This window comes from Ursus americanus, chromosome 4 (assembly GCF_024610735.1).
Source record: "Ursus americanus isolate L20-20 chromosome 4, mUrsAme1.1.p, whole genome shotgun sequence".
In the NCBI taxonomy this organism is placed as follows: Eukaryota; Metazoa; Chordata; class Mammalia; order Carnivora; family Ursidae; genus Ursus; species Ursus americanus.
In genome coordinates, this window is record NC_142130.1 from 17,221,503 (window position 1) to 17,246,131 (window position 24,629).

General features: G+C 44.4%; 1 protein-coding gene, 1 long non-coding RNA gene and 1 pseudogene across 3 annotated transcripts in view; 2 read left to right on the forward strand and 1 right to left on the reverse strand.

The window, feature by feature from the left end:
* The first annotated feature begins 1,213 nt into the window (after positions 1–1,213).
* Positions 1,214–12,012, forward strand: LOC123786416 (uncharacterized). Its single transcript, XR_006777962.2, has 2 exons — positions 1,214–8,533; positions 9,270–12,012. It is a non-coding gene; the product is annotated as an uncharacterized LOC123786416 (long non-coding RNA).
* A 1,435-nt stretch (positions 12,013–13,447) lies between these two features.
* Positions 13,448–24,629, forward strand: part of USP13 (ubiquitin specific peptidase 13) — a 110,390-nt gene continuing 99,208 nt past the window's right edge. For both annotated transcript variants that reach the window (XM_045788710.2, XM_087861420.1), the window contains exon 1: positions 13,448–13,764. In XM_045788710.2, coding sequence (XP_045644666.1) covers positions 13,597–13,764 — 168 coding nt within the window. In that variant the 5' untranslated portion in view covers positions 13,448–13,596. The remainder of the gene's footprint in view (positions 13,765–24,629) is intronic.
* Positions 21,617–22,113, reverse strand: LOC123786419 (large ribosomal subunit protein uL11 pseudogene; annotated as a pseudogene).

Genomic DNA, 24,629 nt, shown 5'->3' on the forward strand with positions numbered 1-24,629 from the left:
TCAAAAGGAATTAAAAATAAATAAATAGAAGCACACCGGTCTCAGAGGGGAAGTGACAGGACTCGGTGACTTTCGTTTAGCATATCTGTCCCTAAGTGTCCAGTCTCCTCCTTTCCCTTGGATGTGCATAACTTATTTAACAATCTGTTTTGGGGCATCTATGTTGTTTCTAATATCATAATTAAATTTTTCCTTTTTTTTTTTTAGAGAGAGCATGAGCAGGGCAAGGGTGTGGTGGGGAGGGGCAGAGGGAAAGAATCCTAAGCGGGCTCTGCACTGAGTGCAGAGCCTGACCTGGGGCTCGATCTCATGACCCCTAGATCATGACCTGAGCAGAGTCAGATGCCTAACCAACTGCACCACCTAGGCGTCCTTCTTTCCATGCATTCTGAATTGGTTCTTTAGAATAAACTCCCAGAAGGGAAATTTTAGCCAAAGACGATGTTTTCAGGTTTTTGGTACATGTTTCGAAGTTGCCTTCCTGTTCATGTTGGACCAATTCACACTCCCGTAGGCCTCATAAGAGGGCATCAATTTTCTCAACTTCAAATCTGTTGTCAGCCTGATGGTATGATTTTGTGACAGCTTCTTTCGACACTGTAATTCTCAGCATATTCTTTCCCACTTAGCACAGACCTTATACCTTTGTTCAGCATTCCAGATCTTGGCATTTGACACTGTTTACTAAATTGTTTGATGTCCTCATTGAATTGCAATAAAAGATGATTAATACCAACAAAACACATTTCTTCAGAAAGTCCTATGTTCCCTGCCGGTATTTAAAAATCTGTCTTCCATTTCTTTGAACACGATAATCAGAGTTATTTTATAGTCTGAGAATTCAAGTACCTGAAGTCGTGCAGGTATGTTTTGTGTATTGGTTGTTGCAGCTGTCATCACTAATCACGCTTTTTCTTGTGTGCTTGATGTTTTTTTTTACTGTGAGCTTTGGATTTCCCTTGCTTTGGCTTCTGCCCCCTATTGCCAGTCCAAATCATGTTGAAGATGAAATGTGAAGTAGGAGCAAGCACTGAAATCCCTGAGATGGAGATGTAAGAAGGGATATTTCCTTTCCTTTCCTTTCCTTCCTTCCTTCCTTCCTTCCTTCCTTCCTTCCTTCCTTCCTTCCTTCCTTCCTCCCTCCCTCCCTCCCTCCCTCCCTCCCTCCCTCCCTCCTTTCCTTCCTCCCTCCCTCCCTCCCTTCCTTCCCTCTTTGTTTTTAGATTTTATTTAGAGAGAGAGCGCGAGCAGAGGGGCAGAGGGAGAAGGAGAGAATCTCAAGCAGGCTGCACTGAGTGCAGAGCCCGGAGCGGGGCCTGATCCCATGACCGCAAGATCACGACCCCAGCCAAAATCAAGATGCTTAACTGATTGAGGCACCCAGGTGCCCCACGAAGGGAAATTTCTAAGAAATAAAGGAAGAACCTAAGCCAATGATAAAAAGGACCTACTGTGTTCTAGGAAACAATGGAAAAATAGATGCTAAAAAATATCCTGATTCAGTGATAGCATTTAGGGCTTATAGATGAGGGAAATGGGGAGAGGTTGGAAAAAGGGTACTCTCAGCTATAAGATGAATAAAGACAGAGGATCTAATGTATAACATGGTGACTGTAGTTGATAACACTGTATTGTACTTAAAAACTGTTTTTAAAGTAAAATGGGGGTAGGGGAAATTTCCAGGTAGAAAAATCAGATCATTTATAAGGTAGAAAAACCAAGCTTGCTTCAGATATCACGTGTTCCCATTTTAAAAAAGTTATTTCCGACTAGCCATTCCATCCACCTTGTAATCTATAGAAATACATGGAGAGAGAGCTAGAGTGAAGTTCTCGTACTGTAAACAACAGTAGTTCTGAGTGGAAGAATTTGGGATAATTTGTGAGCTTTACCTCCTGTTTTGTCTCAGTGTTTTCGTATTGTTTCTGTTGTTAGGACTATGATGGTGGAAAAAAGATGTAAGACTCATTCAAGGTAGGGTTTTGCGAGGATTATATGGCATAACACATGTAGCCCCTGGTGCAGCAGGAGCTCAATACATTACTGCTCTTTTCCTATTTCTCTCCCCCTCTTTTTTCCCCCCTTTCCTCCTCCTCCTCATCCTTTTATTGTCCTTTACCTTCTTCTTCTCCTGACAGCCTCATAGGACACACTTTTTTTTTTTAACATTTTATTTATTTATTTGACAGAGATAGAGACAGCCAGCGAGAGAGGGAACACAGCAGGGGGAGTGGGAGAGGAAGAAGCAGGCTCCCAGCGGAGGAGCCTGATGTGGGGCTCGATCCCATAACGCCGGGATCACGCCCTGAGCCGAAGGCAGACGCTCAACCGCTGTGCCACCCAGGCGCCCCAGAACACACTTTTCTTGAGAAATATTCATATATTTAAGCTATTCTTGCAAACTACTTAATTTGATGGGGCTGTCAATGTGACACTGAAAATGATACAACACAGTTTATAATGAGTGACACCATGCGTATCTGTCAGAAGTTTCATTAGCACATCTTGACTTCCTCAGTACTTTGGAGCTCTCTCCCACTGTGGTCTTTTGTCATGGCGTCCTTTCAGGAGGGTTAGGAGATATCTGAGTTAAAAAAAAATACAGGAAGCAATGAAAGTGAGAGGAAGGAAAGGGAAGGTGCGATTCTTATATAATTTTTTTTCATCCAAGAAAGTATCTTTTTTTTTAATCTTCTGAATACAGATGAAGAGACACAGTCCAGTCTGGAGTAGTTAATTAGTTCTCTCTGGTGATACAGGTAGGAAGTACAGCTGGATAGCCATAGCTAGGAGTAGATCACTGGCCTTCGCTCTCCCAAATCAATGTCCTGTTGATTTGTATTGTGCAAATTCTCTCACAAAAACATGATTTCCCCTGGCTTCCCCCGGTTCAGTCATTTCCTGCTGGATGGCTTCTTCCAACTCCAGGAAGGATCCCCCTCCAGGCTCTTTCTACCAGCAGCTGTGCCCCCTGCAGCCTAAGCCACCAGCCTCGTCTTCCTCGAAGGTCAGATTCATGTGTCACTCTCCTACTCACCATTTTCAGTGATCCTCCCTTGCCTGTAAGGAGGAAACCCAAAGTCCTTGCCCTGCTCCCTCTGCCTGCAATGTCATTTTCTTTCCAGTGATAAACTTCCTGGATCCTTGATTCTTTCCAAACCAGTCTGTCCTTTAAATTTATTTTGTGCATTCCTCCAGTATGCTGGTTATTGTCTGTGGCAGGTAATTCAAGTTGTATTAATTTCTTATGGCTGCTGGAACAAATTACCACAAATGTGGTGGCTTACAATGACAGAATTTATTTTTTCACAGTTCTGGAAGCCAAGCCTAAAGTCAGTATCACTGAGCTGAAGTCAGGTGTTGCCAGGGCCATGCTCCTACGGAGGCTCCAGGAGAGAGTTTGTCCTTGGTCTTCCAGCTTGTGGTGGCTGCCAGCACTCACTGGCTTGTAGCCCTATCACTCCAATCTTTGCCTGTGTCGTCACATTGCCATTTCTTCTTCTGTGTATGTCAAAGCTCATTCTGCCCCTCTCTTATAAGGACATTTGTGATCACATTTAGGACCCACTCGGATAATCTAGTATAATCTCTCCATCTCAGGATCTTTAATTTAATCACACATGTCAAGCACATTTTTTTTCCATGTAAGATAATATTTACGGATTCTAGGGATTAGGACCTGAATATCTTTAAGGGGCTGTTATTCAGCCTATTGTATGAGTCAGGAGATCATAGGAGCTTTTAATAAAGTATAATTACTTAGTGCTATGTACTAAGTGATAAGAATTTTAAAAAACTGGTCTGTGTTTTCTAATAGTAGCTGTATCATTTAGAAAGTGTATTTAGTTACTTGTAACAGAGCATTCGCCACTGACTATGCCTTTCAAAAAAGGTGACTTAAACAAGATAAAATTTTATTTTTCTTTTATGTAAGACCATTCAGAAGTAGGTAGCCCAGGACTAACTAGTATGTGGCTCTAAGAAACTATGAAGGACACAGTATCTTTCCATCTTTATGCTCTGTCACACCTGGATTCCATTCTTAGGGTCACTTCAAGTTCCAAGATGGCTGCGGGAGCTTCAGGCATTACATCCAGAAGCCAGGCTTCAGAAAGCCATAACCTTCTGCTTACATCTTAATATCTAGAACATACTAGCTGCACTGAGATGCAAAGTTGGAACATTTAGTTCCCCGCCCCCCCCCCCCCCGAGCCCATTAACTGATTGATTTTTCTAAGGGAGAAGGAGAGCTCAGCTTTGGAAATCAATTAGCAATCTTTTCACAGTAATAAACATTCTTAAAAACAAAATTTTTTGGAGCAACTTCTCTATGTAGAAGCAAGGTTTAGGCTTGGGGATACAAAGACATATTACAAAGATCTCTGGTCTCATGCAACTTGCATTCTAGTTAGGGTGACAGTGCATAAACAAAGATTAAAAAACATATATACTTTAGTAGCTCATGAGCGGCACAGGCAGTAAATGTATGTGATAGGCTTTCTGAAAAATGTGGGGCAAGTGGGATTTAGATACATTTAAAGAATGGAGGAGAATATTCCAACTAGGGTTCATCAAGAGCAAAAGTAAAAAGCATGAATGTTCATGAAGTGATCAATGAATGTTGAGTAGACTCGACATTCTTAGAAATATATACGGGGGAAAGCAGTTCCCCAAAGTAGCCTGCAGTCATTCCCACAGAGAGGAAGAAAGGAGTCAGATTTGTGGACAATGATAGAAATAATAAGAATGGTTAGCATAGTCCAAGAAGTCTGCCAAGTACTTTACAAATATTTCATATCCTTGTAGCAAATTTTGCAAGATGAGTATAGTAATATGTATGTATGTATGTATGAATGTATGTATGTATGTATGAATGTATGTATGTATGTATGTATGAATGTATATATGTATGTATGTATGTATGAATGTATGTATGAATGTATGTATGTATGTAGGTATTGCTGATCAGCATACCTTCTTTGCAGAATGGCCCCTTTCCCACTACAAAAATCTGGATCTTGAGTAGAGACACATATGGATGGGATGAAATTATTGTCACATCAACAGGTGGCAGCCTCTGGAAACAAAGTCTCTAAGTGGCTGCTACTGTGACTTTGGACGTTTGGTTTCTGATAGTTCAATCTATCCTTCAGTATTGGAAGTTTATCCATAAGTCTTCCAAGACATTCCTTCATAGTGCTTACATAGGTCAGAGCTAGTTTCTATTGCTTACAACAGAAGAACTCAAACTTTGTCAGTCTCAGAGAATGTTTGCAAGCAGCAGATCCTGAGGATATGAGGGAGTATTGGATTTGCTTTTCAGTTACAAATTGGATAGAAGGCAGTTAGATTTCCATTCAGATTTCAAGATAGAAAATAGCAGCCCATAATACTCAGTGGTGAAATAGATCAACCAAGTTAGCACTTGTGTCATCTGTGACTGTGTGTCCAGAGCCATGTAGCTCTGGGGAAAGGTGGCTGCCCTAGACCCTAGGGAGAGGGAAATGTCAGGGCTCTATTTTAAAAGACATTGGATAATTTGATGCAAGGGATGGGCATGCTCGAGTATTTACAGTCTTTAAGGAATAGGACGAATCTCAAAGTCTTTATGTGACCATGATAAAATGATTGCTTTCTGCTTGCATCCGTAGAATGAGATTCCTGAAAATCAAATTAAACTTTTGAAAATGCTGTCTCACTTATTTTTTTTTTCATGTATTTTATGTTCAAGTTATGGCACAGATGAGAGAAGAGTAGGATACCCATGACTGAACCAGGGAAATCTAGGAGTATGTAGGAGACTTGGAGAATCCCCAATTCTGAAATCCTTCTGGACTTCCCCCCTAACACACTTTCCTTTTCTAGGAAAGCTATACTCCCTTTTAGGCTCATTAGCATTTTTCCCATTGTCCAACCCTGCAGTGTTTTCTACTGATAAACATTTTCATTGGTAACTCAACGTGGTCCCTAAGTAAACTGCAAAATCAGAGTGGAAGGAGTTCAGCTGCTATACTCAAAGGAATCATAAGAATTAGCAAATTCTATAAAATGGGGCAATGTTTGTGGGAATGAATTTTGAGGATATTTGATCAAGGAGGGCAAAACATGAATTTGGATCAGGCCAATTTGATTAATATGGATTTACTCAGCAGACATTCTGTATAAAATGTATTAGTATTGGCATGATCCTAATGCAAAATTGGTTGCCCAAATGCTGGCTCATGCTAGATGGTGACAAAGGGTTAAAAGTTCCTTGACATAGCATAGTGGAAGGGACTGAAGATACAGAAATGCTGAATTTGATCTATCAGATATGTCTCCAGTGGGGCTCAGAATCTTTCAAAGGTAATTTGCTCATCATTCCAATGGGTCTGAGTGCTGCTGACAAGAGTTGGCCCTAAAGTGAGCTTTCTGATTTCTGTGGGGCTGGGAGGAGTCCTAGATGGACCTCAGGTGGTAGAAATTTACTGCCAGGAGCAAAGCTGGAGTCATTATGGTATTAGGCAGCAGTCCAAACATGATGAACAGATCTCAGGAAATGGCTAATTCACAGATAACTCTGGCTATGGTTTCTTGTGGGGCTCCCAGGAGTGCAAGCAGTGGACATTCCACTAAGATATAGCCCACCCTCCCCATCTCCAAGTTTAGCAAGCAAAGACCTGAATCAAGCCACCACGCTGAATAGTCACAGTTACAGACAGGAGTAAGTTGACACCATAGAGCTTCTTGATTGAAGAGGGGGCTGAGTTCCTCAGGAAAGATGCTGCAGTATTATCGAATATGGACACTACGAACCTACCTGTGGCCTTCCCTGCAACCACTCCCCTAGTAACTGCCCTGGAGGATGAGAACTATCCAAACTTGTTAGAGACTCTCGGACACTGGCTCTGATGGAAACGATAGCCTGGTGGAATGCCACTCCTACCTGCCAGAGGGGAGGCTTATTGGAAATAGATGATGTATGAGCTTCTGATCCCACTCACGGAGGGACCCAAGCTCCTCCTGTGGAGAGTACGCCAGTTCTTGAAAGTATTGGCATACTTAACCTTAGCGAATTGTAGAATCTCCACGATGGCTCCCTTACCTGTGGAGTAATCATTACTATAGTAGGAAAGACCAAGAGGATGTCACTGGTGTTCTTCTCTAACAAAAGTGTTAACACGAAACACAGCTGCTCTTCAAGTGAATTCATGCCAGTATCAAAGACCAGGAAGACAGAGTTGGTGATTGCATCATATTCCCACTCTTTCCCCCATCATTTCCTATTATTTTTCCCAGTAGAATGAAGAATGATGGTGAACTGTGGTAAAGTTGACAAGTTGGTGATTTCAACTTGGCTGATATTCCAGAGACGATTTCCTTACTGAAGCAAATTAATACATCTCCTGGCATTCGGTTTGCAGCTATCGATCTGGTGAAAGTATTTGCTCCATTCAGATAAACAGGTTTGCCATCACCTGGAGGATAAGCAGCACAAGTCTAAGGTTACACCAAATCTCCGATTCTGGATCATACCATATAACCGTAGGGATCTTGACCAGGGGCTGGCAAACTTTTCCTGTAGAGGGTCGGACATGAATATCCTGGGTCTGTATGGTCTCTGTTGCACTTTGTGGTTGTAGCACAGAAGCAGTCCGAGACAGTGTGTAAACAGAGTGTGCTTGGGCTCCAACAGAACTTACAAAAGAAACTGCAGGCTGGATTCGGTCCATGGGCTGCGGTGCACTGACTCTTCACCTTGGCCGTCAACATCTGTAGGACATCATGTTAACCCCTAGAGTGATGACAATGTGCAGACAGGACCTGGAAAGCAGGAAGAGGCAGGTGTCCTGTGACAGAGGGTAGGTGATATATTCTGGGAAATATAGGGACTGCCATCCCAGTGAAATTCCAGAGCGGAGTTTAATAAGATAGGGGAATAAAGGTCAAGTTCTTCATCTTGAGCTCCCTCGCTCTAAGAATGAGGCATGGGGCACCTGGGTGGCTCAGTTGGTTTAGCGTCTGCCTTTGGCTCAGGTCATGATCTCAGGGTCCTAGGATAGAGCCCCCCTCCCTGTTGGGCTCCCTGCTCAGTGGGGAATCTGCTTCTCCCTCTCCCTCTGCCCCCCCAACTTATGTTCTCTCTCTCTCTCAAATAAATAATTTTTTTTTTTTAAAAAGAATGGGGCACAATGTTTGATGAGTTTCTTTGGATTTTGGAGCCAATATGTATCATATTTAGGTAACCTGCTTTATTAGGATACCTGAAAAGTGACCTGTGGCCCCATGGGGGGTGTGTATGTGTGTGTGTGTGTGTGTGTGTGCGTGTGTGTGTATGTGTGTATGTATATACATACATATATATATATTTTTTTCCTTTTTTTACCATGTTTATAACAGGCTTTTCTATACCTGACTGGAGGACATGTCTTCTTGTGTGCACATGGAAATGGCAAATGAGCATGAGTAGGGATTGTGTCAGAGCGGCCTAAAAGGCAGTATGCCTACCTATCTCTATGAGTAACTTATGAGTCAGGCTTCTGGAAGAACTGTGGTGAGTATTACACATCACAGAACCCAAAAATGTGAACAGGGATCTCAGATTTCCTCTCAAACTAAGTAACAGCTTAGCTCATCTTGATGTAAGAGTTGTTCAAGGAGTTTGCTCATTCCAGTGTGAACCTCCCTTCTAGTTACGCACACTGCCCATAAACCTAAGCAAAAACTTGCTAAGTTTTACATGGGTGGTGAAGGGGACAAGCAGGCTAGAAAGAGGGCAGGTGGAAAAGAAATTGATATAATCAGTAATAGTGTAAAAAGTTAACATCTCCCCTTATTAAGAAAAATAAATGGATAGTTAATGCAAAACATTTAAATAACACGGAAAAGCACAAATTTCTTTTTCACTTAGAGATAACCACCATTAACATATGGCCTACTCCAATCTAATCTCTTTTCTGTGCTATGACTATGTATATATGTGTGTGTGTATTTAAACAGAATCATAGTGTATATGCTCATTTATAACCCGTCTTTGAAGTTTGCATTATAGTGAACATTTTTCCATGTCAATGAATATTCTTATATCACATGACTTTTGATGGTTATGTAGAATTTTCTCAAATGGAAAACGTATTACATTTCTTTTTTTTTATTTTAATGTTTTTTTATTATATTATGTTAGTCAACATACAGTACATCCCTGGTTTCTGATGTAAAGTTCCATGATTCATTAGAGTGCGTATTACATTTCTTAAGCAGTGACCTATTGTTTTACACTTAATAACCAGTGCTTCCGGCAGAGGCTATCGGCCAGGATGGAACGTTTTATGGATATGCCTCCACCACAAGCTATCACCATACGCGGCTTTACTAGATCACTGCACACTACTGGAGGACATCTGAGGTCAAGAGCTACTTCATTAATTGAAATAATTAAGATATCTTTTTTCTCTGTAGATTTCCCCAGTTCCCCTTTTGGCATTAGTCACAGTAACATTCATGTCATGCTTTAATGTAACCTACATCGGTTCTGGGAACAAAATTTGTGAAACAATGAATTTACCTAAAAGACACAAAGCTGACTGCAAAACATATCTATTACAGTGTCACAGATGTGAGTCATTCACTTGGTAGGTACTTATTGAGTGCCTAAAATAAACAGAGCAGTAACTTTTTGGGTTGGCAATATTCCACAACGTGCAAAGACACTAAGAGAAATAACTTCTTTCATTTTTTAAAAAAAGATTTCATTTATTTGTCAGAGAGAGACAGAAAGCACAAGCAGAGGGAGAAGCAGGCTCTCCGCTGAGCAGGGAACCCGACTCCAGACTCGATCCTAGCACGCTGGGATCATGACCTGAGCTGAAGGCAGAAGCTTAACCGACGGAGCCACCGAGGCATCCTGAGAAATAAATTCTTTCGAAGAGTGTCTTATTCATATAGAGAGAAAAGATATGGAACCCAGAGTAATTGAATAACGTACAAAAGATGTTCTTTGGCAGAATGCAGTGACGGATACAGGCAACAGGGGCTGTCTGTGTTTAAGATGGGTCCCAGAGGGTTGGAGCAGTCAGAAAAGGCTTGAAAGGATTGAGAAGATTGAAATGAGAGCGGAGAGCTTTCAACCAAGGCTAGGAGACAGGCGCGTTTATCCTTGGGACAATATCATCGAGCTTACCGGGAGTAGGTGTGGGACTGAAGTCTGAAGGAGTATCAAAGGGCGAGGTCCTTGAACGCCAGGCCAAGGGGGGCTGACTCGCGGGGAATGTCCTGCGAGGGGGCTGGTGAGCAGTACTGATCTGTCGGCCCAACACTTGACGTGGCAAAAGTTAGTTCTTCGTCTTAGCTCCTCTGAAATGTCTTCAGTAAGGCTGTGAATTTATGTTGGAAGTGAAAATTGTTTACCCATCATCACTTCAATCCTGCTCTTTGCTCAAGATTTACATGGAGAAACTGGCCCATTAGTAAAATGGTCTGGTTCAATGATCTTCGAGCAGTGGCGGTGTTGGAGCCAATGAGGTTTTATCTGAGGCGTGGTTATTCCTAACTCGAAACTTTTCAGTAAAATAGTCTGGTTATAAATTCAGAGGTAGAATTGGCAAGATTAAGTTAAAAAGTTCCAGTAATTGAATGAGATTTTTTTTCCTGAAATGACATGATTAAGACATTGTCTTAATTCATTGAAGTTTCTCTTACTTTGTGTCTCAATAAATTTTTATATTATAGGGGCGCCTGGGTAGCTCAGATGGTTAAGCATCGCCTTTGGCTCAGGTCATAATCTCTGGGTCCTGGGATCGAGTCCCTCATCTAGTCCCCCACTGTGTACCCCATGGAGCCCCAGATCCGCTTCTGGCTCAGCGGGGAGTCTGCTTCTCCCTTTCCCTCTGCCTCTCTCCCCTGCTTATGCTCTCTGTCTCAAATGAACAAATAAATCTTTAAAAATCTTAAAAAAAATAAATGTTTATATTATAAAACAAATGTAACGTCTTTGAAGACATTCTGAAAATAGAAACAAAATCGTATAACCAAATTCTAAAGATAACTATTTAAATTTTCCATGTCTTTCCAGTCTTGTCAAAATGCATGTTGATTTTTACCCAGTTGCAATAATATTGTATAAACATTGTAAGTATGTGAGGTTAATATACACAAACATGTTAACTGGTTATTGAACTTAGAGTTTTTGTATAATTGAGTTTTAATTATTATTATTATTATTTTTAAAGATTTTATTTATTTATTTAACAGAGACAGCCAGCGAGAGAGGGAACACAAGCAGGGGGAGTGGGAGAGGAAGAAGCAGGCTCCTAGCGGAGGAGCCTGATGTGGGGCTCGATCCCAGAACGCTGGGATCACGCCCTGAGCCGAAGGCAGACGCTTAACGACTGCGCCACCCAGGCGCCCCGAGTTTTAATTATTTTTTTAAGCAATACTTGCACAAAGTAAAAATGTAAATAGTACAGAAGGGTAAAGACTGGCAGTAGGTCCCTCTCTACTCTCAGGCTTTGTGTTCCTTTCCACAGAGCCTGACTGTCATTACTTTCTTACGTAGTCTTCTAGAGACATCTTAAGGCCAAACAAATACACACATACACACATACACACACTCACACACACACACACACACACAGTATATATAATTTAGCCTCTGTGTGTGTGTGTATATATATATATATAATATTTATCATAGGTACAACCAACTGGACGAAGGCCGGTGACATTCTGGGTGCACCAGAGTGCCTTGCATGCATTCCTTGCATTTGCACACTGAGTTGCACTTTGCTTTTTTCATGTAGTAATATGATTTGGAAATTGGTCCACATCAGCAGATAATGATCACTTCATTCTTCTCAACAGGGCTGTATTTTAACCACTTCCTACAAAGGCATCTTTAGGCTGTTCCCAGTCTTTTGTAAACAATGCTCTAACAAGTATCCTTACACAGTGTGAAGTTCCCTGTAGCATAAATGTCTAGATGAGGAATTGCTGGGGAAACAGTATATGCATATTAAATTATGGTCGATATTGTTATTGTTTACCGTTTTTATTCCCACCGATAATGTGTAGGAGGGCCTATTTCCCACGCTGCGCCAACTCAACATATCTTAATCAGTCTGAAGGATGAAAAACGGTGTCTTGATTTAAATTGCATTTAATCTAGAAATATTTTAAACTGTAGAATTTGAATGCCTTAGAATAAACTTTTTCTCTGCAATTGGACAAGCAAGCATCATCCATGAACCTGAATGTGAAGTGTGCCTCAGCCTTGCTTGACGCTATGAAAATTTAGGCAAGCAGGGCAAGAGAGGGGCTCATGTTTCTACTTCACATCAAATTCCAGGTACCCTTGCCATCTCCCAGCGGAAACCAGCACATCTGCAGAATCAGGCAGAGTAACACAAATAATGGGAGGGGGAAAAAGATTTTAAACACAGTTTGATTTGTTTGAGAGAGCCTTACAGAAACCAACATTTTATTCTCTATTTTTTGCTATTACTGCTTTCCGTTAATTGGCAGGAATCCCAGGGTACCCTGTCCTTTACACTGGGTGTAGTTAGGGAACCTCAGCGGAATCGAACCTATGTTTTAAGAATTTTTTGGAGAAAATGAGAGTATGCTGTGAGGCAAGCTCTGTTCGCAAATTATTCATCTCCCCCGCCCCCCATTCATTGTTTATTTTGAGGAACTGGACCTGCAAGACGGGAATATGTGCGTCTGAATAAGATGCTCAAATCAGGCTATTCAACGTTCGACGCGGGGACCTCGAACAAATCAGGCAAAATACGCTCCAGAGAGAAAAATATAAAGCTTCTCCCCGCCCCGAAAAAATCTTGATCCTTCCCACCATACGTAAGAAAGAAATCTGTATTATTGCAAAAATATATGTCCATCCTCACTGGATCCTATTCTATTCTCTTTTAATGAGCTTTAGATGTTAAAAAAGTGGGGAACAAGGCTTAGAGAGGTTAACACTTAAGTGCACAGCGCAAATTTCGATTTGGGCCCGCCGCTGTGCAATCCAGATTTGCACATCGAGTCCCACCCTTCCCCGGGCAGGGGAAGTCCCCGCTTTTATCTTCAGTTGTTTTAGAAGCAAGCGGTTTGTAAACCCCCAAATCCTACTCTTTGTGTTAGCTACCTCGCAGTTGCCCCTTCGCAACCTATCGATCTAGGGTAGAAAACACCGTGGGGCTGCCCCACTGCAGCCCGCCGGCGGGGCCGAGGGGAGCACCCCGCCAGCTCCCGGCTCCCGCGCCCGGGGGGCTCGTCCCCCGCCCCCAATCCCCCGCCGCCGAGCCGGATCTGGGCTCAGGGCCCCTCTCCAGCGCCCCCTCCCCGGCGCGCTGCGGCTGGCGCTCCCCAGCGCCCCGCCTGACGCTGCAGCTGGGCCGGCGATTCGCCATTGGATTAAAAATAGCAGCGTCCCCCACACCCCCGCCCGCCCGCCCCAGGCCCCCGGTGCCCGTTCCCGCCCCGCGGCCCTCTCTGCCCGCCAGCCCCGGCTCGGCTCCCGTCGCCCGCGCAGCCCGCCGCCGCCGCCGCCGCCGCCGCCGCGGGCAGACCCAGCGCTCCGGCCCGACCCGGCTCGGCTCCGCTCGGGCGCACGCCGCGGCCATGCAGCGCCGGGGCGCCCTGTTCGGCATGCCGGGCGGCAGCGGCAGCAGGAAGATGGCTGCAGGAGACATCGGCGAGCTGCTGGTGCCTCACATGCCCACGATCCGCGTGCCCAGGTCGGGGGACAGGGTGTACAAGAACGAGTGCGCCTTCTCGTACGACTCCCCCGTAAGTGAGGCTCGGCGGCGTTCGCGGCGCCTCGGGGGAGGGTCGCGGTGCCAGCGGCCTGTGGCGGCCGCGAGCCGCGCAACTGGGCGGCACGTGAAGCTGGGGGAGAAGATGCGCAGTGGCAGCCGGGGACCTCCTCCCCCGGCGGCGGAGTTGGCTCAGGGGCACTGCAGTTCGGCAAACACCGAGTGAGCGCCTACTGCGTGCGGGGCGCTGCTTTCCCCGAGGCTGCTGCAGCTGAAGACTGGGTCGCCGCGGGGTTTGCTCGGCCAGCCTTCCGAGGCTGACAGGGCCCCAGTTCCCAGCTGCTTGGCCCCAGCCCCGCCACCGTTTGAAAGATAGATCCAATGGAAGAGTTCCCTGATCTAACTGCACGTTGCGGATGGTTTGCGTCCTCTCTGGGGGCGAGAGCGGAGGGCGGCTGGGTGACCGCATCGATCCCCCCGCCCCCCGGCCGACACACACACAGCCCTTCTCTTTCTGGGACCGTTTGCTTTGCTCAGGGATTCCCACTCCCGGACAATTCGGATTTCCTCGCCGAGCTTTTCTTCCCCCACTTTCCATTGCTCCCCACTCCTTTTCTTCCCGTTAGAATGTCAGAAGAAACCTTCGGGTCCCTCCAATTGGGCAGCAGAAATAGGGGGTCTACTGGACTATTATGGTTTCTTTCAGTCATTCCCCTTACTCCTCTATATGAATCGCCTGGGCTGAGATGCATTAGTATAAATTATTAAAAGTTTAGCCGCGGGTCGTGACCTGAGACTGGAGGGGAAGTTACGACAGATCACCGCCTTCCACCCAGGGCGGTTGGTGGTGTTTTTCACCAGGTGGCATGTATATGTGCGACAAGGAAAAGGAGGGTGAATGTCCCTTTCCAGAGTCAGATGGGCTTCAAAGTGACTCAGCTGTCTGGCGTTTATCATGTCTTTTTGAGGACCAGGTTATTTTTATCCACCCACTTTAGATCTCATGTGTCACCCGGCAGATCTCAATGCAACCGCGAGGCGCGTGGATTAGAGGGACTGAGGCAGGTTTCAAACAATAGTCGAACACATTTTACTCACATTATGTAGAGTATTGTTGGAGGGAAAAAAAAATAAACCCAAATAAGAGGCGAATTTTCCAAAGTACCCTTTATTATCTGCTGGATTGATATTGGCTAGTTTGTTACACATTGGCCTCCCAGAATTCGTATCCTCCCTGCGATATTCAGTTTTTCTTTTATGCTAATTCCGGATCATTTGGGGGATAAAAATTTCACTTTTTGTTCATTATTTTCTTTCAAAAAGGTCTAAGTAGAATGAGATGGTCGTATTTAAATACTTAGCATATTGTGATCACACTACTTGAAGTGACTGTCAGCAGTGTCATTAAATCGTATTCTCCACAAAGTATTTGAAAATGCCATTTTCAGATTTTGTGCCCAGTGATGGGCAGGTTCCCACGAGTAGCTCCTCAGGGTGGAGAGGGATGATGGTCTTAACTAAGTTAAGCAATTGAATTCCTGTGAAGTCCAGGAAGAAGAAAGTGGCCTAGTCTTTTAGGATAGTTCGATTGGGGTTGCTCTTCAAATTCAAAACGTTGTTATTGGAAATCTTTACCACATTATATAGTATGTGGCAGGTGTGAAATAAAGCTGATTGTTTTAATTGACTTCCATAAATAGTTATTGGGAGTTAATGGTGTGCCAAACACTATTCTAGAAGCATCATGTCCAGTGTAAAATGATGATTCCATTCATATCACAGTAGTTCCTTGGGGAGACTGGGCTTATTTACAAGGCCGATGAATCAGTATATTTCATTATCTATGAGAAGGAAGAGAAAGAAGGTTTTATACAAGTTGTATTAACGCACAGTGTGTGATCATGGGAGATCTTTCCCTATGGTACTTAACACTTAATCATGAATCAGATAAGGGATATTGAGCACCTAGTATGTGCCAACTCATACATGCATGGCTGTTAGAGCTGTAGAGAGTAAAATCCACTGGTGCCAAACACCCCAGAGACTTCAGTCTACAGGTGCCATGGGACTGTGGTAGAGGAAAGACCAAAGCCATGTGGGTGGAAGAAAAAATCGTTGGATACTTCTGAAAATGGCCATAGATAAAGATGGATAGAAACAAAGAAGACCAACATCCAGCAAGGTAAATCACATGGGCAAACACATAAAGTGTGAATGTTTTCCTGTTTGCTTGTAATGTACTGGGAAGAAAAAGATTGATTTAACCAGTAGCGAGGTCAGACTTGAGAGTAGAAGATGAGGGCATTGAATTTATATGGAACTTGATTTAATATGGTCAGTTATGGAAAACTACTATAAGATATGTGACTTAAAGTGCTGTTAGAGGGAGACTGAATCAATCATTTTTTATTACAGATCTACGATGTCTAAGGCCTGCTGTGAACAGTTTTGCTATCCCTTACCTGCTTATGAGGATTGAGTGGGACTGTATGGTAACTCATTTCAGTGTCCTCTCCTTCCTTCCTGCCTTCTAGGGCTTAGCACAGGGCAGATGCTGAGTGCTACTTCTTCTGGGATGAGTGAGAATTTGTGTTTTTCACCTACCAATTCGTCCCAATTTCAGCCCAGGCCTACCTTCTCACCTTGACCTGTAGGTTCACCTCTTGTAAGGTGTGTAACGTGACCTTCCTGGAGAGTGAGGACTTTGCATCTTTATCCCCCACAGCTGGCCCAGCATCTGATATATATATATATATATATGTATATATATACATATATATATATATATATATATATATATATATGTATATATATATATATATGTATATATATATATGTATATATATATATATATGTATATATATATACCAGGAACCCAACTACTGCCTAGGAAATGTATGAATTACCTGTGGTTACAGGTTCTGAAAATGCTAAGGATACAACATATGGGAAACACTGCGAAAGGAATCATGTGGGATTATCATGTGGGATGTGGTGACTTTATTGACTGTGGGGGACACAGTGTGAGAGAGAGCCAGAGTGGCAGGGTTTAACCCCAGCTCTGTCTCCCAGCTGTGTCACTTCTCTGTGTTCCAGGTTCTCCATCTGTGCAATGGGGGCAATAATAGAACCTACCTCATGGGGTTGTTTTGTGGATTAAATAAATTAATGTGTAAAGTATGCCCGGACAATTCGTAATCACTCTAGGAAGAAAAGAAAGAGATAAAGAGAGTCAGTCATGGGTTGTAAGCCCAAGTGTTTGATTGTCCGGGGTTATGTAGAAAGTTTGGTGTGATTAAGGGGAGACCTTGGTCCACACTTTTTCTCACAAGGCTTCATGGACCACCATGTAAAATCTACTCACCCCTTTGGTTGTTGAACCCCTCGTTCATCTGAATGTACTCTGACCCGCCTCCCCTCAGCTTTAGGCTGCCAGCCCCGGGAAGTCAGTCTCTTGGTCTCCAGTGGCTAAGACTCATTTCCTTTTCCAGAACCACCCTCCTGTCTTGATCATCTTCTGCTTGAGATTTCATCGTTTCCTGTGAAACCCACGTTACTTAGAGTCTGTGTCATACAACACAGCAGTTAGTTGTAGTTGCTCTTCCATAGTCGGCTATCATTTCATTCTCTTTTCATTTAACTGCTCATTTTAAAACATCTGCTAGATGTGAAGGCTTCTACCAAGCTTTAGGATCAGAGAGGAGCTGGGCCACTCCTGTGTTAACTATGCCCCTTCCCCACCTGGCTCCCCATGAAGTGGAGAGCCTATCTTATGCCTTGTCTTAGCTGGGGTCAACTGAAAGACTGAGACAAGGGCTTAGCATGGGCAGTTTATTTTGGAAAGGTATCAGGGAACATAAGAGGAAGCACATCCAAGGGAATGATGACAAAGAGGAAGAAGGAAAGCCAACCCAAGAATAAGTTATTGAGCCGGCTGCCATGATGGACCACTGGTGCTCACTCCGTCCAGGGACCTCTGAGGAACTGTTGAGTGTGCCTCGGTGTCTTCCACCTGGGACATGGAGAGGGGAATATTTATCCACTGGCTCCCGTGGGCTGTTGGTCAAGGGTGCTCCAGGGATGAAATGCCCTCACTCTTCCAGGTTCGTATTTGTGCTGGAAGGGCTGCCTGAGAAGCCTTCCCGCGACCAGCAGCTACTGAGAAGAGAGTGATCCCAGTGCAGTGAGGCGTGGCCACACCTGCTCTGACAAGCAGCTGCACGCACTGAAAAGGTGGCCTGAGAGAATGTGACACCAGCATAAGCAGTCCCTCACACCTCTCCTTCCCTTCCAGCATCAGCGTGATTTTATAAAAAGGCGCTTGTTTCCCATTCTCTGAAGCTCTGAGATCCCTTGGCGATGTTGAGATGTCACTGTTGGTTCTCCATGTTCCTTTGTAAAACTCTGGGGAACGGGGACCTCATGGTACTGGCTGGTTTACATAGCCACTGGGAAAGGCTTTGAGATCATTTACTTGTAGGAACAGCTCGTGTTAGGGGCTCGCTACTATAGTGGTGTGCATGCTACCTTCCAGGCTGTCAGGCTTGCATCATGGTGCTTACTTGTAGGGGAAAAGTAATTTAATTTGGGGATCTATGTGGGAAAATCTCCTTCCTAAGGGACCAACAGATTTAAGATAGTAAAACATTGACTATTTCTTTTCCCTCTGAAAACATAAACTTAAACTCATCCTAATTAGTTTCACATATTAAAAGTTCCTTTCCAAAAGCATCTGACTAAAATGTTGTTTTATAGCAATGATTCTCAAGATTTTTGGCCCCTGTATACTCTTAAATATTATTGAGGATGCCAGAGAGCTTTCGTGTGGTTTCTGTCTATTGATATTTGCCCTGTTAGAAATGAAGACTGAGAAAAGTTTAAAACAACTTCTATTCTGTTAGCTGTTAGAGTGACGGTGTCATCAGATATTATGCAGAGTCTTAAAAATGCCTCTGTATGCTCAGGAGAGAATAGGAGTGGAAAAGATAGATAAGTTCATGTTATGAAAATAGTTTTGACCTCGTAGATCACTTGAAGGGCCTTGAGGGCATGATAGGGGTTCCAGGTCATACTTTAAAAACCAGAATTCTAGAGTTCTATAGTATGGGCACACCTGGTTACTCCAGTGACACATTCCACCTGCATCATGGCTTTTATGGGTTCACATTTTTACATTTGTGGTGATTGGATGATTGGTTGTTAATCTTAGCTCAACTATAGATGTCATATGTCTCATGTACATTCTTTTTGAAGGAAATTAAAATTTAGAGATTTGAGGTCCTTCAAAAAAAATTGCAGCTACTTAGCTGGAAATTGTTGACCTTTTTGGAGGTGAGAATTCCTTATTCTGTTGACTGTGAGCTTCCCTGGAGGGTGATTTGGCTGGGATGTTTCTTTGAGAACCTTAAATATTAGCATCCTAATTTTTTTCCTCTGGCCACTGGTTAGGAGACTTTTGTCATCTTCTGCCTGGAAAGTGAAGGTCTATCTGCCATCACTGGGGGAGCAGGGAACTGAGTGGGAGGAGAGGATGAGGGTGGTCTGGGCATCTGGATATTGGATATGGCCGGATATGGTCCCCTGGTTCTCCACTCTATCCCCGTTTTGTTAAGCCCTCTCCCATGTTGTAGGGGCTGGGAACCTGGACGCTACAGTTGCCAGAATCCTTTGATAGGGAGATTCTTTTTCTTTTTAAAAAAAGATTTAATTTATTTATTTGAGAGAAGAGAGAGAGAGTGAGAGCCTGTGTGTGGGGGAGGGGCAGAGGGAGAGGGAGAAGCAGCCACCCCGAAGAGCAGGGAGCCCAGTGTGGGGCTTGATCCCAGAACCCTGGGATCATAACCAGAGCCAAATGCAGTCACTTAACCAACCACCCAGGTGCCCTAGACAGAAGGATTCTGATTTTGATTCTGCCAGTGAGAGTTTCAGAAGGAGAAGCCACATTGTTACTAAAGCAGTGGCCCGTGCTAGATGTGGGGTTTTCCCATCAGCTTCAGAGTATCCTTCTGGGACTCCAGGCCACCTCAGCCATGGGGGAGCGGGGATCATCTACCCAGTTTCTTACGATGCTTGTGCATCTGGATTTCCTGAACCTGAGTGGTGGTTTCTCTGACCTTGGCTCTCACAGCTCTAACCATGATTACGTACCCTCTAATTCCCTATATTAAATCCCTTCCTGCTTGAAAGACCTGGAATAGTTGGTGTGTTTGGTCCACATCCGGACTGACACATATACATTACACACACAACTCTAAGTCTCCGCATATTCAGAATGGAACCTCTATCTTCAACTGAGCCCCTTGTCCCACAGACCCGAGTCCCGTGTTTTTACCTGCTCTAGAGAATAAACCTCCAGTGGTTGCCTGTGGGGGAGGGCCCACTGGGAGTAGAGGAGGGATCTGGGGCTCTGACTGCTACCTAGACGGATTTTCAAACCTTCCTTCCTGAGAGCGAATTCTCTTTTCACTCCCCTGCATTGTTCTTCCTTCAGCCCTTCTTTCACCCCAGCTTCCAGAGTTACCTGGAGCTACTAGTTCTGGAGTCTCTTGGAAATTTTGGGGTGGACGTCAGATCGGATCTTGGTTTTCTCTGCAGCAGGCCTAGCTAGGATTCCTCTTTGTTGGCTTGTCTTAGTCTTGTGCTGCTTCTCTATCTGCAGTTCGGTTTCCAGATTTTGTTGCTACGGTTGATGTTTCTTAAAAACATACTGTCTTTACTGTTCTTTTCTTTGGGTTTTCAGCAAGGAATGAAATTGACGTATTTGCGTAATCTGCCCCACATACACTAGAATCCCGCTTTTCCAAACAAATAATCAAGAAGTCACTTCCTATCTCTTTTTGGCTGCTGTTGATTATCTTTCAAGTTGTATCATTTTCAGAGTCTAGGAATATCAGAGATGATGCTGATCCTGTCAGGGAGCCTTTTGGGAAAGTTTGTGTCCTCAGTTGTATTGAGCCTGGACATCTGTGTGGCTCTGAATTCTGTTTTCACTCCCCTGCATTGTTCTTCCTGTGGACTGGAATGCACTTAAAGGTGCTGCCCTTCATTTAGGGCCACAGGCTGGGAGATGTACAATATTATCAACTCTGCCTCCCTCTTCCTCTCTTGCTTTAAAAAAAATTGTATAAAATGCACTTAACATAAATTTAACCATCTTAATCATGTTTAAGCGTACTGTTCGGTGGCATTAAAGGACATTCATGTTGTTGCATGACCATCACCACCAAGCATCTCTGGAGCTCTTCATCTTGCAAAACTGAAACTCTGTCCCCCTTAACCAATAACTTCCCAGGCCCCCACCCTCCAGCCTCCCGGCCCCTGGCAACCATTCTATTTTCTGTCTCAATTTGCTAAGCGAGACCATACAGTAGTTACCCTTTTGTGATGGGCTTATTTTGCTTACCATGTTTTCAAGGTTTGTCCATGTTGTAGCATGTGTCAGAGTTTCCTTCCCTTTTAAAGCCAGAGTAACATTCCATTGTATGTGTAGACCACATCTTGTTTATCCATTCATCTGCTGAGGGACACTTGGCTTGCTTCCATTTTTGCCTATTGTGAATAAGGCTGCTGTGGGCATGCGTGTATCTCCCTCTCCTTTATTTTATTATATTTTGTTTTATTTTATTTATTTATTTTTAGAGATTTTGTTTATTTATTTGACAGAGAGAGAGAGCGCAAGCACGCAGAGCAGCAGGCAGAGGAAGAGGCAGAGGGAGAAGCAGACTCCCCGCCGAGCAGAGACCCTGATAACGGGGCTCAATCTCAGGACCCAGGGATCATGACCTGAGCCAAAGGCAAATGCTTAACCGACTGAGCCACCCAGGCGCCCCATCGTTTATTTGTTTATTTGGTCAAATGACCCCTTATTGAATTATTTTCCTCTGTAGTTAACTAGCTGGGCATTCCACAGCATCACTGTTGATGTCATCTATGAAGTCATGAAGGTGGCAGCCATCAGCATGGCAGCCCACCCACTGGGCAGTCCCACGATCTCTTTAATGGTTCCAGAGAGTTCTCTGGCTAAAGATCGGTGCCACCGCTGTCAGCCAATATTGACAATCTCATCAAAAGTGATATTTCCACTGTGCTTAATGTTTTTCTGCTTCTTGCTGTCTCTTGGTGGTTCACTGAAGGCTTTGATAGTCAGGGCAGAGGCAGAAGGTACCGCTTCAATCTGGGCCTGTCTGTTCTGAATGGTCAGTTTCACTGTAATCTTTAGACCCTTCCAATCACTGGCCGCCTCGGCGATGTCATCACCAACTGTTTTTGGAGACAGACCCAGCGGGCCCATCTTTGGGGCCAGGGCAGACGAGGCACTAACTTCACCACTGGGGCACCTCAGGTACAGGACTTTGATCTCATTGGGGCTGAACTTAGGTGGCATGGTGGAGGCAGCTGGTGTCCGATGAACCCGGATTTGGGACCACCGAAGAGAGTCGCACCTTCACGTCCTCTGAGGCCAAAGTCAAAAGCTTTCCCTCTCTTTTATATTACATCCCACTAGACACCAGGTTCTGGGATAGCTTGCTCTCTCTTTATCCACGGCCCAGGCGCAAGCCCTCATCATCTCTTGCCTGGACTGTTGTACAAGAGTTTTCTTAACTGACCACCTTGCCTTCCTTCCAGTCTGTCACATTGCACCCTTAGTTTTTCTAAAACCTGAGTCTTACTGTGTCATTTCGCTGCCGAGATATTTTCAAAGCACCATTCAGGCTTTCCTAACATAGCACCTCAATCCGTTTACCAAGTTGATCCAACTTTCCTGCCAGTGCTGTCACTTAGCACCTAACCTCTACTTACATTCCCTTTGGCCCAAGGGACTTTGTGTTCTTCGCGTGCTCCATGCTTTCGGCCCTCCATGTATTGGCGCATGCTCTTCCCTTGGCCTGGAATGCCTTCTCCCAACCCCTGGAATGCTTTCCCCCCAGGGAAAACCCTACTGATCCTTAAAAACCAGCTCACATGTTCTCCGTAAAGCACTCACCACTCCCATCTCCCCAAGCTGAGTCAGACACCCATTTTCCTGTGCTCACAAAGTACTTAGTACACCTCTGTCACGGTTGGGATACCGATTGTTGAGGACACGGAACGGTTGGGGTCTTGTGCACCTGTGCTAGTAAGGCTGCATCTTTTCTGTTTTTCTATCTTTTTTTTTTTTTTTTTAAGTAGGCATGAGCCCAACAGGGGCCTTGAACTCACTGTGAGATGGAGACCTGAGCTGAGATCAAGGGTTGGACGTTTAAGTGACTGAGCCACCCAGTCGCCCCTGTTTTTTCTATTTTTTTTAAAAATCATGAATATGTATTTTGGAATAAAAAATGTCATTAAAAGTAGCTAATACTGTATTTTTATTTTGTCATAATCTAAAAAGTCGTAAACTTGACCCTTGACAAGCTAGGGAGAGGTGTCTTGGGCCCTTGCTGGGTGTTTTGTGTGTTGTGTTTCTGGGCGCCACAGGGATCTTGGTGGACGTGATGCCCCTCGGGGAGATGACGAGAGGGCTGGTCTCTGTGGATGTAGCCCCGGCCTCTGGCTGCTCATGTTCAGTATTATGGGCAGTCAGCCCAGGACTCCTCTTGTCCCCAAGCTCAGGGAAGATGGGAACAAGAGCACCTATTTTTAGGGCTGGAACAGCAGGTCAGTGCAATAATGACAAGAATTCAATGAATCTGAGCGTGCCTCGACTAGAGATGGTGCTTGAGGTGCACAAGAGTATGGGGCTTCCTGTGATGAGATTAAAAAGAAAACAGTCTGGGGGCGCCTGGGTGGCTCAGTCGTTAAGCGTCTGCCTTCTGCTCAGGGCGTGATCCTGGCGTTCTGGGATCGAGCCCCACATCAGGCTCCTCCCCTGGGAGCCTGCTTCTTCCTCTCCCACTCCACCTGCTTGTGCTCCCTCTCTCGCTGGCTGTCTCTCTCTCTCTGTCAAATAAATAAATAAAATCTTTAAAAAAACCAGTTTGTTTTGTGTTAATTAGCAAGTATTCACACTTACTTAGATCCTACTATGTACCCAGCACTGCCCTGGGAGGGTCTGAGTATTTAGGAGGGAAACAGAGGACCACAGTAGAGTATGACAAGGATGTTTCTAGCATAGTGTGGAGTATGAGTGCAATTCTGAGTGTCTACTAGGAGTCAAACACAGTACTGGGTACTTTTATATACATTATCTCTTTTAGTTACAATAGTAATTGGCTTGTAAATTATAATTACTATGGTTGCCCGGTTTGACAGAAGAAGAAACTGAGAGAGAGTTACGTAGCTTGCTCAGGGACTTGTTCAAAGACTGGTGTGGGACACAGGTGGGATTTAAGCCCTGATGTGTCATGACGTTAGACCCTGAAGCACTTAGAGAGTATTAAATTTTGAACAGTGTGGCATTTACCACGTATGAATGGAGATTTCAGATGCAGGAATAATCAATAAAATCTAGAAAAGTTATTGGTCTGGACACCTGGATGGGATCTGAAAAGTGGCATTTTGGGGGAGGAAGGGACAGAGGCACGGATGTGGGACCAAGCTTGGCACATATGTGAGGAAGAGAGGATTATTTGGGCAACAGGAAAGCGAGGCTGAATCCTCTGCGGTTTATAAAGGTCGGCCTTGGTAAGGTTAGACTGATGGGCTGGCCGGTCAGGAGCCAGGGAGCAGCATGAGGACGTGGTTATTTCCTGTCCTGGAAGCCCAATGAGGACTAAGGTGGGGACAATTTGAAGAGGAATGGGGGTAGTAGGATCGGGGTAGTAGTAATATTGGGGGAGTGGTTCTTTCTTGAGGGTGATGACAGTGGGGCTAGAGATGGTGGAGTGGTGGGAATAAACTCAGTAGACATTTTGATGAATGATACAATGCAACTTAGTGACCGAGTATGCTGCGGATGAAGGGGTGGGAGGAGCTAACGGT